This window comes from Camelina sativa, chromosome 20 (genome assembly GCF_000633955.1).
Source record: "Camelina sativa cultivar DH55 chromosome 20, Cs, whole genome shotgun sequence".
NCBI classification, from domain to species: Eukaryota; Viridiplantae; Streptophyta; class Magnoliopsida; order Brassicales; family Brassicaceae; genus Camelina; species Camelina sativa.
In genome coordinates this window covers 9,593,477-9,604,158 of record NC_025704.1, presented here as the reverse complement: position 1 = coordinate 9,604,158, position 10,682 = coordinate 9,593,477, and the positions used below count along the sequence as shown (strand labels likewise).

Below are 10,682 nucleotides of genomic sequence, written 5' to 3'. Positions count from 1 at the left end.
GAGAGTGTCTATTATCTTTGTAGAGGAACAGTATGATCTTGGACTGGCCCCCTTCGCATGACCTAGAAAGATCAAGGCGGGTGAGCTAGTACCTGTGATAGACGAATTAGTAGTGTTAGTGTAGATAATTTTCGTGAAATCTACAGAAACTTTTTACTTTTATTGCTAAATACCAACATTTTGTTTTTGCTAGATTTGTATTTTGTACTTCCTTTTTCTAATATTCCGGTAACTAGTTTGCTCAAACATTTTATCTCATGTTACTTGGTCTACTTAAATTTTGTAATATAATTAAGTATATTTTTAAATGGGGACTGGTCCCGTACATTCTACATCATACCTTTAAAACTGAGCAATTATTTAAACACAAAATGATAAAATATGTTTAACATATAACAAAGTAGATGTAGATCTTAAAAATGTTTTAATGCTTTTTTTTTTGGGAGAAATTAACAAAATTCATCCTGCAAAACCAGATCCGGTTAGGTTTGGTTATGAGTTGAAATAGTAACCGCAAGTTACCTGAGCACCAAGGATCAGTTTCATGGAAAGTACATTATAGGATTGTTTTTTTTTTTTTTGTCAACATATAGGATTGTTTCTCTATATATCGGTAGCTCCCACGAAAACGGTACACTTCAGTCCAAGGAGAGCTTTGCACATGCAGCCGCTGTGACGATTCCATGTTATCATGCTCCACTCATGGCCTGAGCGAGAGCATAACTGAATCAGGAACCGTACTATGACATAAGTTTTGAATAATTTTTACATCAGTTACAAACAGAGAAAAATTCGTTAAAATGATTGATTGATCATGTAAATTTATTATTCTGATCATGTAAAATGATTTATTTGGTTGATGCGAATATATGAAAAAGGTTGATAATAATAATATTACATTACTGCTACATTCTTTGCTTCTACTAACTTAAGCATCAAAATCAAACGATTTGATTCACTAAACAGGATCTATATCTTCCTCCTCCCACCAAAACACACAAAGTCCTAATTCTGATCTGTTCTTTGATCACTTTCTCAGATCCTTTGGAACAACATAAACAAACATACAAGATAACAAACATGTCATCGATCCACCACCGGAACCACCATTCCAACGATGATTAGCATTAGGAACCACAAAACTCCCACCTCCACCAACACCTGATCCACCTCTTGCAGTGATAATGTTATCAAAAAGGTTAAAGATTAGACGGCCACCAAGACTTCATGTTCTTCAAGTAATGCCAAAAAAAACACCTACAGCAACGATAACACCACCAAAACTCCACTTAAATCCTTAGTTTCTATAACACAAGAAACTTCAGCAGCTTTCAGGCATGAATGCATTAGACATGACACCATTGAATTTCACTATTTCAGACATGAGAAGAAGATTGATCTTACATGGTCAAAGCCGAGTTCATCATCTCTGCCAACAAAGTTTCTTCCCACCCTCACGCATAATTTCATAAGCAAGCTTATACTTCTCCAGAGACGAAGTCCCAAACTCTATGTACTTAGAAGCAGCCTCTCTCAAACTCCAAACCATCAAGGCCTTAAGATCCTGAGCACTCACGCCTGATTCCATATCACGCACAAACCCAAACTCCGCGTTCTTGGTCCATCGGTGCAGTATATACCGAGACGGGAGCTCTCTTATGTCCAAAAGATTAAACACTTTCAAGATATGTCTACAGAGAAGTCCTTCGTGCTCAAACATCTGACAGCTGCAACTCGAATTAAGATTCGACGCACTGAAAGTCACAGCGTGTTTCTCACTCTCGTTCCCACATTTCCTCACCAGGAACCTACTGATTGCTCCTTCTTCGTATGTCTTTAAACAGAGGTAATTGTAAGACTGTACGAGTTCGCTCTGGAAGATTCTGAACACTGTTAGCGTGTAGAGTCTTCTGCATTGTTCTTCCACTGGTTCTTTTGTCTGCAGAAACGGCTGCAAGTTGTAAGAATTGAAATCCTCTTTTCTTTCCTCTTCCCGTCTCTGCTCAAGTGCTTGTTCATATCGAGAAATGAACTCTCTGAGAGGCGTCAGAGCGTCAAGAGAAGCGCCAAAGAAGGACTCAGTAGTTCCATTTATTGGGATTCCAGCGAAGAAGCTTGCTCTAAGATACGCGGGAACCCAATTCTCACGCTGTTCATAGATCTCTCTGAGCCAAATGTCGTCTCTAAGACCGTATTTGTTGATGAGAGCACTCCAAACTGAGTCAAACTCAACCGTTGTCTGAGTCTGGTATATACATTTCTCGTATTCATACTTGAACTCACTTGGAAACGGTCTGAGATTTTCCTGCTCCTTTTCCCTAACTTGCCAAGCTGAGTACCGATGATGTGCACCGGGAAAGACTTGGACCAAAGCTTGCTGAATAGGCAAATCTTGATCAGCTACAATGGATCTTGGACGACGACCAGGCATGGCGCGAAGCCATGTCTGAAACAACCACAAGAAAGCTTCTTTAGATTCGTCAGCAACCATGGCACAGCCAAGAAGCACAGGTTGCCTGTGATGGTTAAAACCAATGACAGTAGCAAACGGAACAGCATAGTTTCCTTTTCGGTATGAAGTATCGAAAACAACAGTATCACCAAACTGACTACAAGCGAATCTTGCTCTGCTATCCGCCCAAAAGATGCTCATACAGCTTCCATTACTGACATCCAACTCCACTGCGTAAAAGAATCCCATGTCCTCGGTTTGTCTAGACTGAAAATAATCGAGAAGCAACGGGTACCATTCTTTACCGATTCTGTTCTCTCGTGTTTTCTTGATGTGGTTGTTGTTGTTGCCGAAGTCGTTTAGTTCAATAAGATCAACAGAATCTAATCCTCCGGTTCCATCATCCGTTATCTTTTTCATACCGGAGTCATTCTTCTTCCCTGGTTCAAGGTCATGATTATGATCTTTATTGAGACGGTCAACGATCCAACCACCAGAGTCTTGTCTTTTGATCCTCATGTAAGCTCCACAACCCATTCTTGAAGGATGTTGAAACCCTTCTCTCGAACAAACAAACCTTCTCGATGTGATTGATCCATCGACTTTTGAACGGAACAGCTGACCAATCCGAACTCTAAACCCAACAACTTCCGCATACGCCTGATAAAACTGACACGCTTCATTAGCCGAACCAAACTCCAACCCTGCGTACGGCTCAGTACCAGTAACAGCCTTAGATTGCTGCATCTGATGATGATGATCGTCACTCACTTCTCCTCCTTCACCACCACCGCCGCCTTTAAAGCGTTTGAAACCACCACCAGGGCAAGACCGTGGTTCTCTATCAGACTCATCAACAACTTTCATCTTAGGTCTATGTGGATTAACCGTTACACCTAGCTTAGTAGGAGCAGGAGCTCTGGAAGGACGTGGAGTCGTTTCCTCAACCTGAGTCTCACCTCCAAGCTCATGGTTATGCTCTTTCTGTATCTGGTCAAGAACCCATTTCCCTGTATCCCTTCTCTGCACGCGAATAAACGCGGTGCATCCAGTTCTAGAATTCAGCTGAAAACCTTCTTTAGAACACACAAACCTCCTAGACGAAACCGTACCATCAGTTCTTGATCTATACAACTGACCAGTCCTAACCTTAAAACCCGTTCGAATAGCGTAAGCGTTGTAGTAGTCACGTGCTTCCTCTGCTGTATCGAATTCTAAACCAACGTAAGGTTCGACTCCTCCTGAGCCACCTTCTTCATCTTCACTTACACCGTTGTTGTGATGCAGAACCCGTACAGGGTATGCTTTAGCAACCATGTTGTTGTAACCGTTAAGCTCAGTATCTACACTGCAATTCACACAAAAAGAGTTAAATCAAAATCCGAAACCAATTCAACAGTAACAAAAACATTACCAATTCTAAATATACACTCATCTAATTGAAACCAACAGCAACACAAAGAACGAATACTATATACTAATAAAAGAAAGAGCAAAATCAGCCATAGCTTTCCCCCAAAATTACTTCTCCATTCTCGTCGAAGCGAATCAAAGACCAAACCAAATCGGTAACAGACGGAGATTGCGAGAGAGCTCCAAACTTTCAGCTGTTCGGCGGTTGGAACTCACAAAGATGCTTCATTTCACGACCTTCCACATTCTCTTTGCGCGGGAAATTGATTTGGTGGTAGGCACAGAATTTATTAGGGATTTCAGCGAAGACGATAGATAGATAGATAGATATAGAGAGAGAGCTAGAGATAGAGATAGAGATAGAGAGAGAGAGAAGATGAAGAAACAACAAAAAAAGCAATCTCCTTTTTTTAACTAAAGAGTAAAGACCAAATCTTATATTTGATGTCATAACAACATTATTGATGCTGTAATAAAAATTAATTATTTTATTACTCCAAAGTCCAAACCTTTGTTATCATCTTCTGGATGTGAGATAACGAAAGATCCAAATAAAAATTGGGGATCGATCAAGAAGAATCTAGGGTTTCGGTGAAAGGATTCGACTTTTCTTTTCTCCCGGAATAAAAAGTAAACCTTTTTGTGTGGCTCTACTTCGGAGCTTGAATTCGAGTCTGCCCACGAGTTTTTTTGAGTTACGCAATCAGAGAAAAATTAGCGGAGACGCCATGAGTAGAGGTCAGTCGTATTTGATCAGTCTCTTTAGAAACCGAACTCGACAGAACACTAATACCCAGTTACGGAGTCTAACTCTCGAGCCTCGTGATACTGAATCCAATCCCAATGAGGATAAATCAGCCGGAGGTGGTGGAACGACGTATACGGAGATGGCTAAAACTGTCTCTACGATCATGAGAGAGAGACAGAGATGGCAACAAACTCTGGTATCTGATTTCCCTTCGTTTAATTTCGCAGATCCTTTGTTTTTCCGGGAACTATTGAGATCTCAGAACAATGTTCTGTTTTCTTTATGGTTCTTTCGATGGTTGTGTTCCAACTATGACTACACACCTGATCTTGTTTCTTTAAATCTTCTCTTTGGTGCCCTTTTGGATGCAAAAGCCGTGAAAGCTGCTAAAAGTTTTCTCAATACCACTGGTTTTAGCCCTGAGCCCACGTTATTAGAGCAATACGTTAAGTGTCTTAGTGAAGATGGGTTGGTAGAGGAAGCTGTTGATGTGTATAATGCACTCAAAGAGACTGGGATTAGCCCTTCAGTTGTGACCAGCAATGCTGTTTTATTAGGTTGCTTGAAAGCGAGGAAACTCCATCTTTTTTGGGAACTTCACAAGGGAATGATGGAATCTGAGGTTGATCTTGAGAGGATCCGGTGTTTGATTCAAGCTTTGTGTGATGGTGGTGAGGTTTCAGAAGGCTATGAGCTTCTCAAGCAAGGTTTGAAACAAGGGCTTGATCCAGGACATGATGTGTATGCCAAGTTGATATCTGGCTTCTGTAAGATTGGGAACTATGCTTGTATGTCGGAAATTCTTCATACCATGATTGCGTGGAACCATTTCCCGAATCTTTATACATACAATGAGGTTATAAAAGGGTTGTGTAAGAATAAGAAGCATGTTGAGGCTTTTTGTATATTCAAGAGTTTGAAAGAGAAAGGCTATGCTCCTGACAGAGTCGTGTATACTACAATGATCCATGGATTATGTGAGAAGGGATGGTTAGGGAGCGCAAGGAAGCTGTGGTTTGAGATGATAAAAAAAGGGATGCAACCAAACGAGTTAACTTACAATGTGATGATACATGGGCACTTGAAAAGAGGCGAGTTTGTGCTTGCTGGAGAATTCTACAGTGAGATGCTCAGAAAGGGCTATAAAGAGACAACGGTAAGCTGCAATACGGTGATCAGTGGTTTCTGCTCACATGGTAAATCAGACGAGGCATTTGAGTTTTTCAAGAAAATGTCTGAAACAGGGGTTGCACCAGACGCAATCACGTATAACGCTTTGATTCAAGGATTTTGCAAGGAAAATAAGGTTGAGAAAGGCATGAAAGTATATAAGGAGCTTAAGGCCTTAGGTTTGAAGCCTTCTGTTGTGACATATGCTGCACTCGTGAGAAATCTGAAGATGTCTGATTCCGTAGAAACTTCTTTAAATTTTTAGAGATTGTCTGAGAAACTAATTTTGTTGAAAGTGTTGTGCGACTCTAGAACTGTATCGTTAGATTGATTAATCAACAAAAATGATGAATTTCATTTTTTTGCAGATCTGTAATTTTTTTGGACCTCGTTTAGGAAATAAAACAAAAAGGTTTCATTGAATGATCTGTCTATTGGATGAGTCTATCTATCCATTTCAAAGATAACATACAAAAGCACAATCTTCATAGAAGGCTAAATGTTATGGTCTTTCTATATGGGACAAGTCATAAATCTGAACAACTCAGCGGTAACAAAGAGAATCAAAAGGTACATTACTACACTCATTAGAGAAAAAAAAAAGCAGGTTCATGTTTAGACAAGCAGTAATGAAACTTGGACACACAGAGTAGTTAACTAGAAACTTCATTTGCAGGACTCGGAATCACCATATGGAACAGAGAGAAGTGATGAGGCAAAAGAATATTTAAAGTTTGAGGTTTTGCAGGCTAGACATCTTTTGGATCTCCTCGATGATCAGCTCCTTTTCCTCTTCGAATTGATCATCTTCGGAACCTAAGCAAGATTTCAATTAATGGAATGAGTCTAATTTGGAGGGTAATATTTATAAATACTGCTATCAGGTAGTTTGAATCATACCTTTACCAGGGGACAAATTGTGAAGAAGTTCGAGTAATTTCTCATGGTTTCTTGCCAAAATGATCTTCACTTCTTGTGGCTTATTAGGATTCGCAACAAAGATCTGTAAGCGCACAAATAGATGCGGTTAAAAGGCTTCAAATTCTGATAATAACTTCTCCTCAGAGACCTATTAACAGTTGTTACCAAATCAACTGCCCATTTTTAACAAAGAGATACGTTACCTTAAATATATGGAAGGCTGATATTTGAATATTCTTGCTCGAGTCCTACTCAGATGAACATGTTTAGTTCATATGCAATTTACTTATTTGACAAAGTAACCGCCAAATAGGAAAGATGAAACCATAATAAACCGCTTACCTTCAAAAGTGTCATTATGACTTTAAGATAACGAACTTCTAAGATAAATTTCTTCATTATGTGTGAATTTGGAGTCTCCAAAAGGAAATCTGAGAGAAGCTGCACCAACCACGAAACTCCCATAGTTAACAACACTATTCAAGAGGTCATATATATACGAATATAGCACCAACATAAGAATTGTAGCGAAGAGAACCTTCAGTGATTGCCTTCTCGTCACATAATTTGAAGATGTCAAAAGCCTTTCATAAACATCAAAGAACTGAAATAACCATAAATAACCCGTCAGCTAAAGGTTATAGGACCTTCTCAAGTTTTTATAACCAAGAGATACTTCTCATGTCATCCAAACATAAAAAAGATGATGAATCAAACCTCACTGTAATGAGAGGTGAGAAACTCGGAGACAACAGAGTCATGTTTTGTGAGAAGATCCTGCGAGAGAGGTAAAGAAGTAATGTATATATAGACAAAACTCCGAAACAAGTCCAAGTCAACAATGTAGTTAAAAAAATCACCTTGAATGTTGAAAATGCATCAGAAGCAACATCAAAGTTAGGCAACTCCACAAATTTGAAGAATAATTCAAAGCAGGCAGACTCTAAAATATACCTGAAAAGGCACTACAAGAATTTAACAGCGTGAAAAAAATAAAAATCTCGACCATCGCGTGTCAGTGAAATCATTTAAACAGGTTTGTAACCACATTGAAAAGTCAAAGCTAGATATGGGATCTGTCTTACTTAGCAAGACTTGGGAATTTAATGCATTCCCTAAGCATACTTCCACAATGCAGAGCAATCTCCTTGTTGTCATAGCTGCTCATAAACGGTGACTTATAAGTATTGGCTCATAAGGTAGGAGTAAAAATTTCAGCTACGTAACAATAAAAAATAAAATCTTTACCATACAACCAAAGAGTCGAGCAACTCGAAATGATCTTCAAAGTACTGCACAAAGCAATAAGTCTCGCCGACTTTTTGCTTCAACAAGATAGACCAGCAATGCAGTAAATCTTTTCTTGCCTGCAAACATAACTCAACTCAGCGGGTTCGTTCGTAAACGGGATGGTATTAAAGAGACAAAAAAGGGAAACAAATTGAAAAATCTGACTTACTTCCCATCCCAAAATGTGTAGCTTATGAATAACAAGAGAGATAACATCTTCTTTGCAAAACTCTAATGCTAACTGTACAGCTTGATCAGCAGCATTTGGTTCAGCCTCACCATCTCCAGAAAGCATTCCTCTCAGAGAAGAAAAATTCTTCTCAACTTCTTCCAGAGCCTAACAACAAAAATAAAGATAAGCTAAACCATACATACACTTCTGCATTCCACACCAATAAGCAAATTAAGTTTTCCCAAAATCCCATATAACCAAAACGCAAATAAATTCAGCTACAAGGAGATGATCAATCACACCAAAACAGTAGTTAAGGCATAAAGGTACAAACTTTAAATAGAGAATTGAGGAGTTAACGCAAAAAGGTAGAAACTTTAAAATAGAGAATAAAGAGAGAGAGAGAGAGAGAGAGAGAGAGAAGAACCTTCTCGAGGGATTTAACTTCGACGACGGTCTTGGTGTCGAGAGCGATAAGACTGTCTCTGATGGCCTTAACGACCTCTTGAGGCGTTTTAGGCCTTGAGGGCTTGAAGAAAGAGAAGGACATTGAGATCAGATTCGGATTCTGCCGCGTATTGATTCAGACGGAATCGTGGATCGTAAACTCATTCAATAGAAAAAGGGCAAAAACACTCTGCTTCCTAGTTCCTCCTCTTCGCCTCGGTTCAATTCAAGCAGATCGTCAAATCAATCATCATCATTAAGCACATCTCTTTTATTTTTTTCTAATTATGTGACAAAAAAAAATCTGACAACTTTTTAACCAGTTTACTAACAACTTTTATAGTTCCAAACTTCTTTATCTTTTGTCTAATAATTTTTTTAGTCCACTAATTAGCAAGGATTATTGATAATATATGTTATCCTCTTGTAATCTTTAGGATCATATATAATTCCATTTTGTGGCATTCCTTCTGTTATTGTTTTAATAATCTGGTCATTAAACCCAAAAAAAAAATAAACATATAAAGAAAAAAATCGTGTTTTAATAGCACAATTTTTTTTTTTCCATGTGTCACCACATTGGATTAACAATCTAGTTCTGTTTTTAATATATATACATACATCAGATATATACTGTACTTGTTTTAGAATTTTAGTTTAACTTCTTTTTTTGAACAGCGAATTTAACTTAACTTTATGGTAGTATTTATTTTTTTTGTTAAAAGGTTTCTTTATGGTAGTATTTATACGGTACATTATTCGTTAGATTTTTGTTTTAGGATTTTAGTTTAATATATGTATAAAGTATATATATCAAATAATTTTAACATATCATCTCCAAAGTTCCAAAAATAGAATTCTGCTTCAAAATTAGACCCTAACTAGGTAACAACCCGCACATAGTATGGTATAAAATAATTATTAAATATTTTTACTGTAATTTTTATCTATTATATTTATTGGTACTATATATCTATAAAAAAAAATTTGTATAATAATTATAATTTAATCCGTGAGAATTATTATAATATCAATCTTATATTATTATATCATATGAACAAAGAGTTCTTAAAATTCATTTTAAAGATTTTATGAAAATATAATTAAAGGATATAATTAGGTTAGAAAGAAAATATAAGAATTTAATTTTGGGAAAAATACAATAGTAAATAAATGTAAATATTATTAAAAGCTGGTGACAAATAAAGGAAATAGTGTTCAGAGCTCTGTGATGCTGACACCTCAGTTTTTTTGCTAAAATGTTCTTCTATTAATATATAGGAGATTAAATTCTAAGTGGAGGATATTGATTTGAGATTTAAATAAAGTTTTAAAGACTTTAAATGTTATGTAGAATCAGTTGTTATTACATCAAGATTTTGTTACTTTGTTAAAATTTACATTTATTAGTTTGTGATTTGTAAAAAAATCATATAAAATCTTAACAAATTCGGGTTATTGGATTCAGATTTTTATAAAGTCAAAAAAAATTTTGTGTTATTCAACCAAAACAAAAGAATCTATGGTTGTTAATGAATTTAATTATTATGTTATTAGTTCATGATTTTATGCACTTCTTTATAAAATAAAGTCATGGAAAGTATCACAAAAATACAGAGATTGTTAGTAGCATTTTACAAGATTTTAGAAAACTACACAACAAAACTATATAATACTCTCTAGCAATTCTTAAAAATCGTTCACTTATTCACTTTTGATGATTTTGTTGAAGCCTTTAAAATTCTTTATAAATCTACATATAATAGCAATCTGAATAAATGTCACCAAAAGTTGTGTCTTTTCAATCGTATCTTTTGGATAATTTTCCAAAAAAATCTGTAGAAAAATTAAATTATATATTTTACGAAAAGTTGTGATTGTTCATTATAACGGTTTTTTTGTAAAGTTGCAACTATTCATTGTAGAGTTGTGTTTATTCAAATATTCGTATCTTTTGAAATCTATATATATTTGTTTGCTTGAACTGTTTTAATTTTTTGTCATGATTACATCTTTCTAAATTATTCTCTAGAATTCATTATTTTAAAAGTAAAGAAACTTCTCTAATT

At 36.4% G+C, this 10,682-nt stretch overlaps 3 protein-coding genes across 6 annotated transcripts; 1 reads left to right on the top strand and 2 right to left on the bottom strand.

Annotated features, from left to right (window-relative positions):
* On the bottom strand, positions 840 to 4,463 carry LOC104770236 (protein FAR1-RELATED SEQUENCE 12). 3 transcript variants are annotated; one of them, XM_010494635.2, is made up of 3 exons: positions 4,375 to 4,463; positions 1,405 to 3,800; positions 840 to 1,257 (listed from the first exon to the last, which is right to left on the bottom strand). In XM_010494635.2, the coding sequence occupies exon 2, from the start codon at positions 3,767 to 3,769 to the stop codon at positions 1,424 to 1,426; it is 2,346 nt and encodes a 781-aa protein (XP_010492937.1). In that variant the 5' UTR covers positions 3,770 to 3,800; positions 4,375 to 4,463; the 3' UTR covers positions 840 to 1,257; positions 1,405 to 1,423. The 3 variants fall into 3 exon arrangements, with proteins under 3 accessions (XP_010492937.1, XP_010492935.1, XP_010492936.1); XM_010494633.2 differs by lacking the exon at positions 4,375 to 4,463 and adding an exon at positions 3,978 to 4,286; XM_010494634.2 differs by lacking the exon at positions 4,375 to 4,463 and adding an exon at positions 3,978 to 4,274 and having other exon boundaries at positions 1,405 to 3,795.
* Positions 4,472 to 6,140, top strand: LOC104770235 (pentatricopeptide repeat-containing protein At5g18950-like). Of its 2 annotated transcripts, XM_019242323.1 has the most exons (2): positions 4,472 to 4,809; positions 4,988 to 6,140. In XM_019242323.1, exons 1-2 carry the CDS (start codon positions 4,794 to 4,796, stop codon positions 6,046 to 6,048), a joined length of 1,077 nt encoding a protein of 358 aa, XP_019097868.1. In that variant the 5' UTR covers positions 4,472 to 4,793; the 3' UTR covers positions 6,049 to 6,140. The 2 variants fall into 2 exon arrangements, with proteins under 2 accessions (XP_019097868.1, XP_010492934.1); XM_010494632.2 differs by having other exon boundaries at positions 4,568 to 6,140.
* LOC104770234 (putative MO25-like protein At5g47540) lies at positions 6,248 to 8,919 on the bottom strand. The gene is made up of 11 exons (XM_010494631.2): positions 8,594 to 8,919; positions 8,164 to 8,331; positions 7,953 to 8,071; positions 7,790 to 7,864; positions 7,565 to 7,658; positions 7,422 to 7,481; positions 7,243 to 7,308; positions 7,047 to 7,145; positions 6,908 to 6,952; positions 6,684 to 6,786; positions 6,248 to 6,599 (listed from the first exon to the last, which is right to left on the bottom strand). The coding sequence occupies exons 1-11, from the start codon at positions 8,714 to 8,716 to the stop codon at positions 6,511 to 6,513; spliced, it is 1,041 nt and encodes a 346-aa protein (XP_010492933.1). The 5' UTR covers positions 8,717 to 8,919; the 3' UTR covers positions 6,248 to 6,510.

Bases quoted from the DNA above. Each gene is read 5' to 3' on its own strand.
- LOC104770234 (XM_010494631.2), bottom strand. From the start codon at position 8,716: ATGTCCTTCTCTTTCTTCAAGCCCTCAAGGCCTAAAACGCCTCAAGAG. The intron at 8,072-8,163 runs GTAAGTCAGATT...TTATGTTTGCAG, and splicing joins TACACATTTTGGGATGGGAA to GCAAGAAAAGATTTACTGCA. The intron at 7,482-7,564 runs GTGATTTTTTTA...CCTCTCTCGCAG, and splicing joins ATGCATTTTCAACATTCAAG to GATCTTCTCACAAAACATGA.
- LOC104770235 (XM_010494632.2), top strand. From the start codon at position 4,594: ATGAGTAGAGGTCAGTCGTATTTGATCAGTCTCTTTAGAAACCGAACT.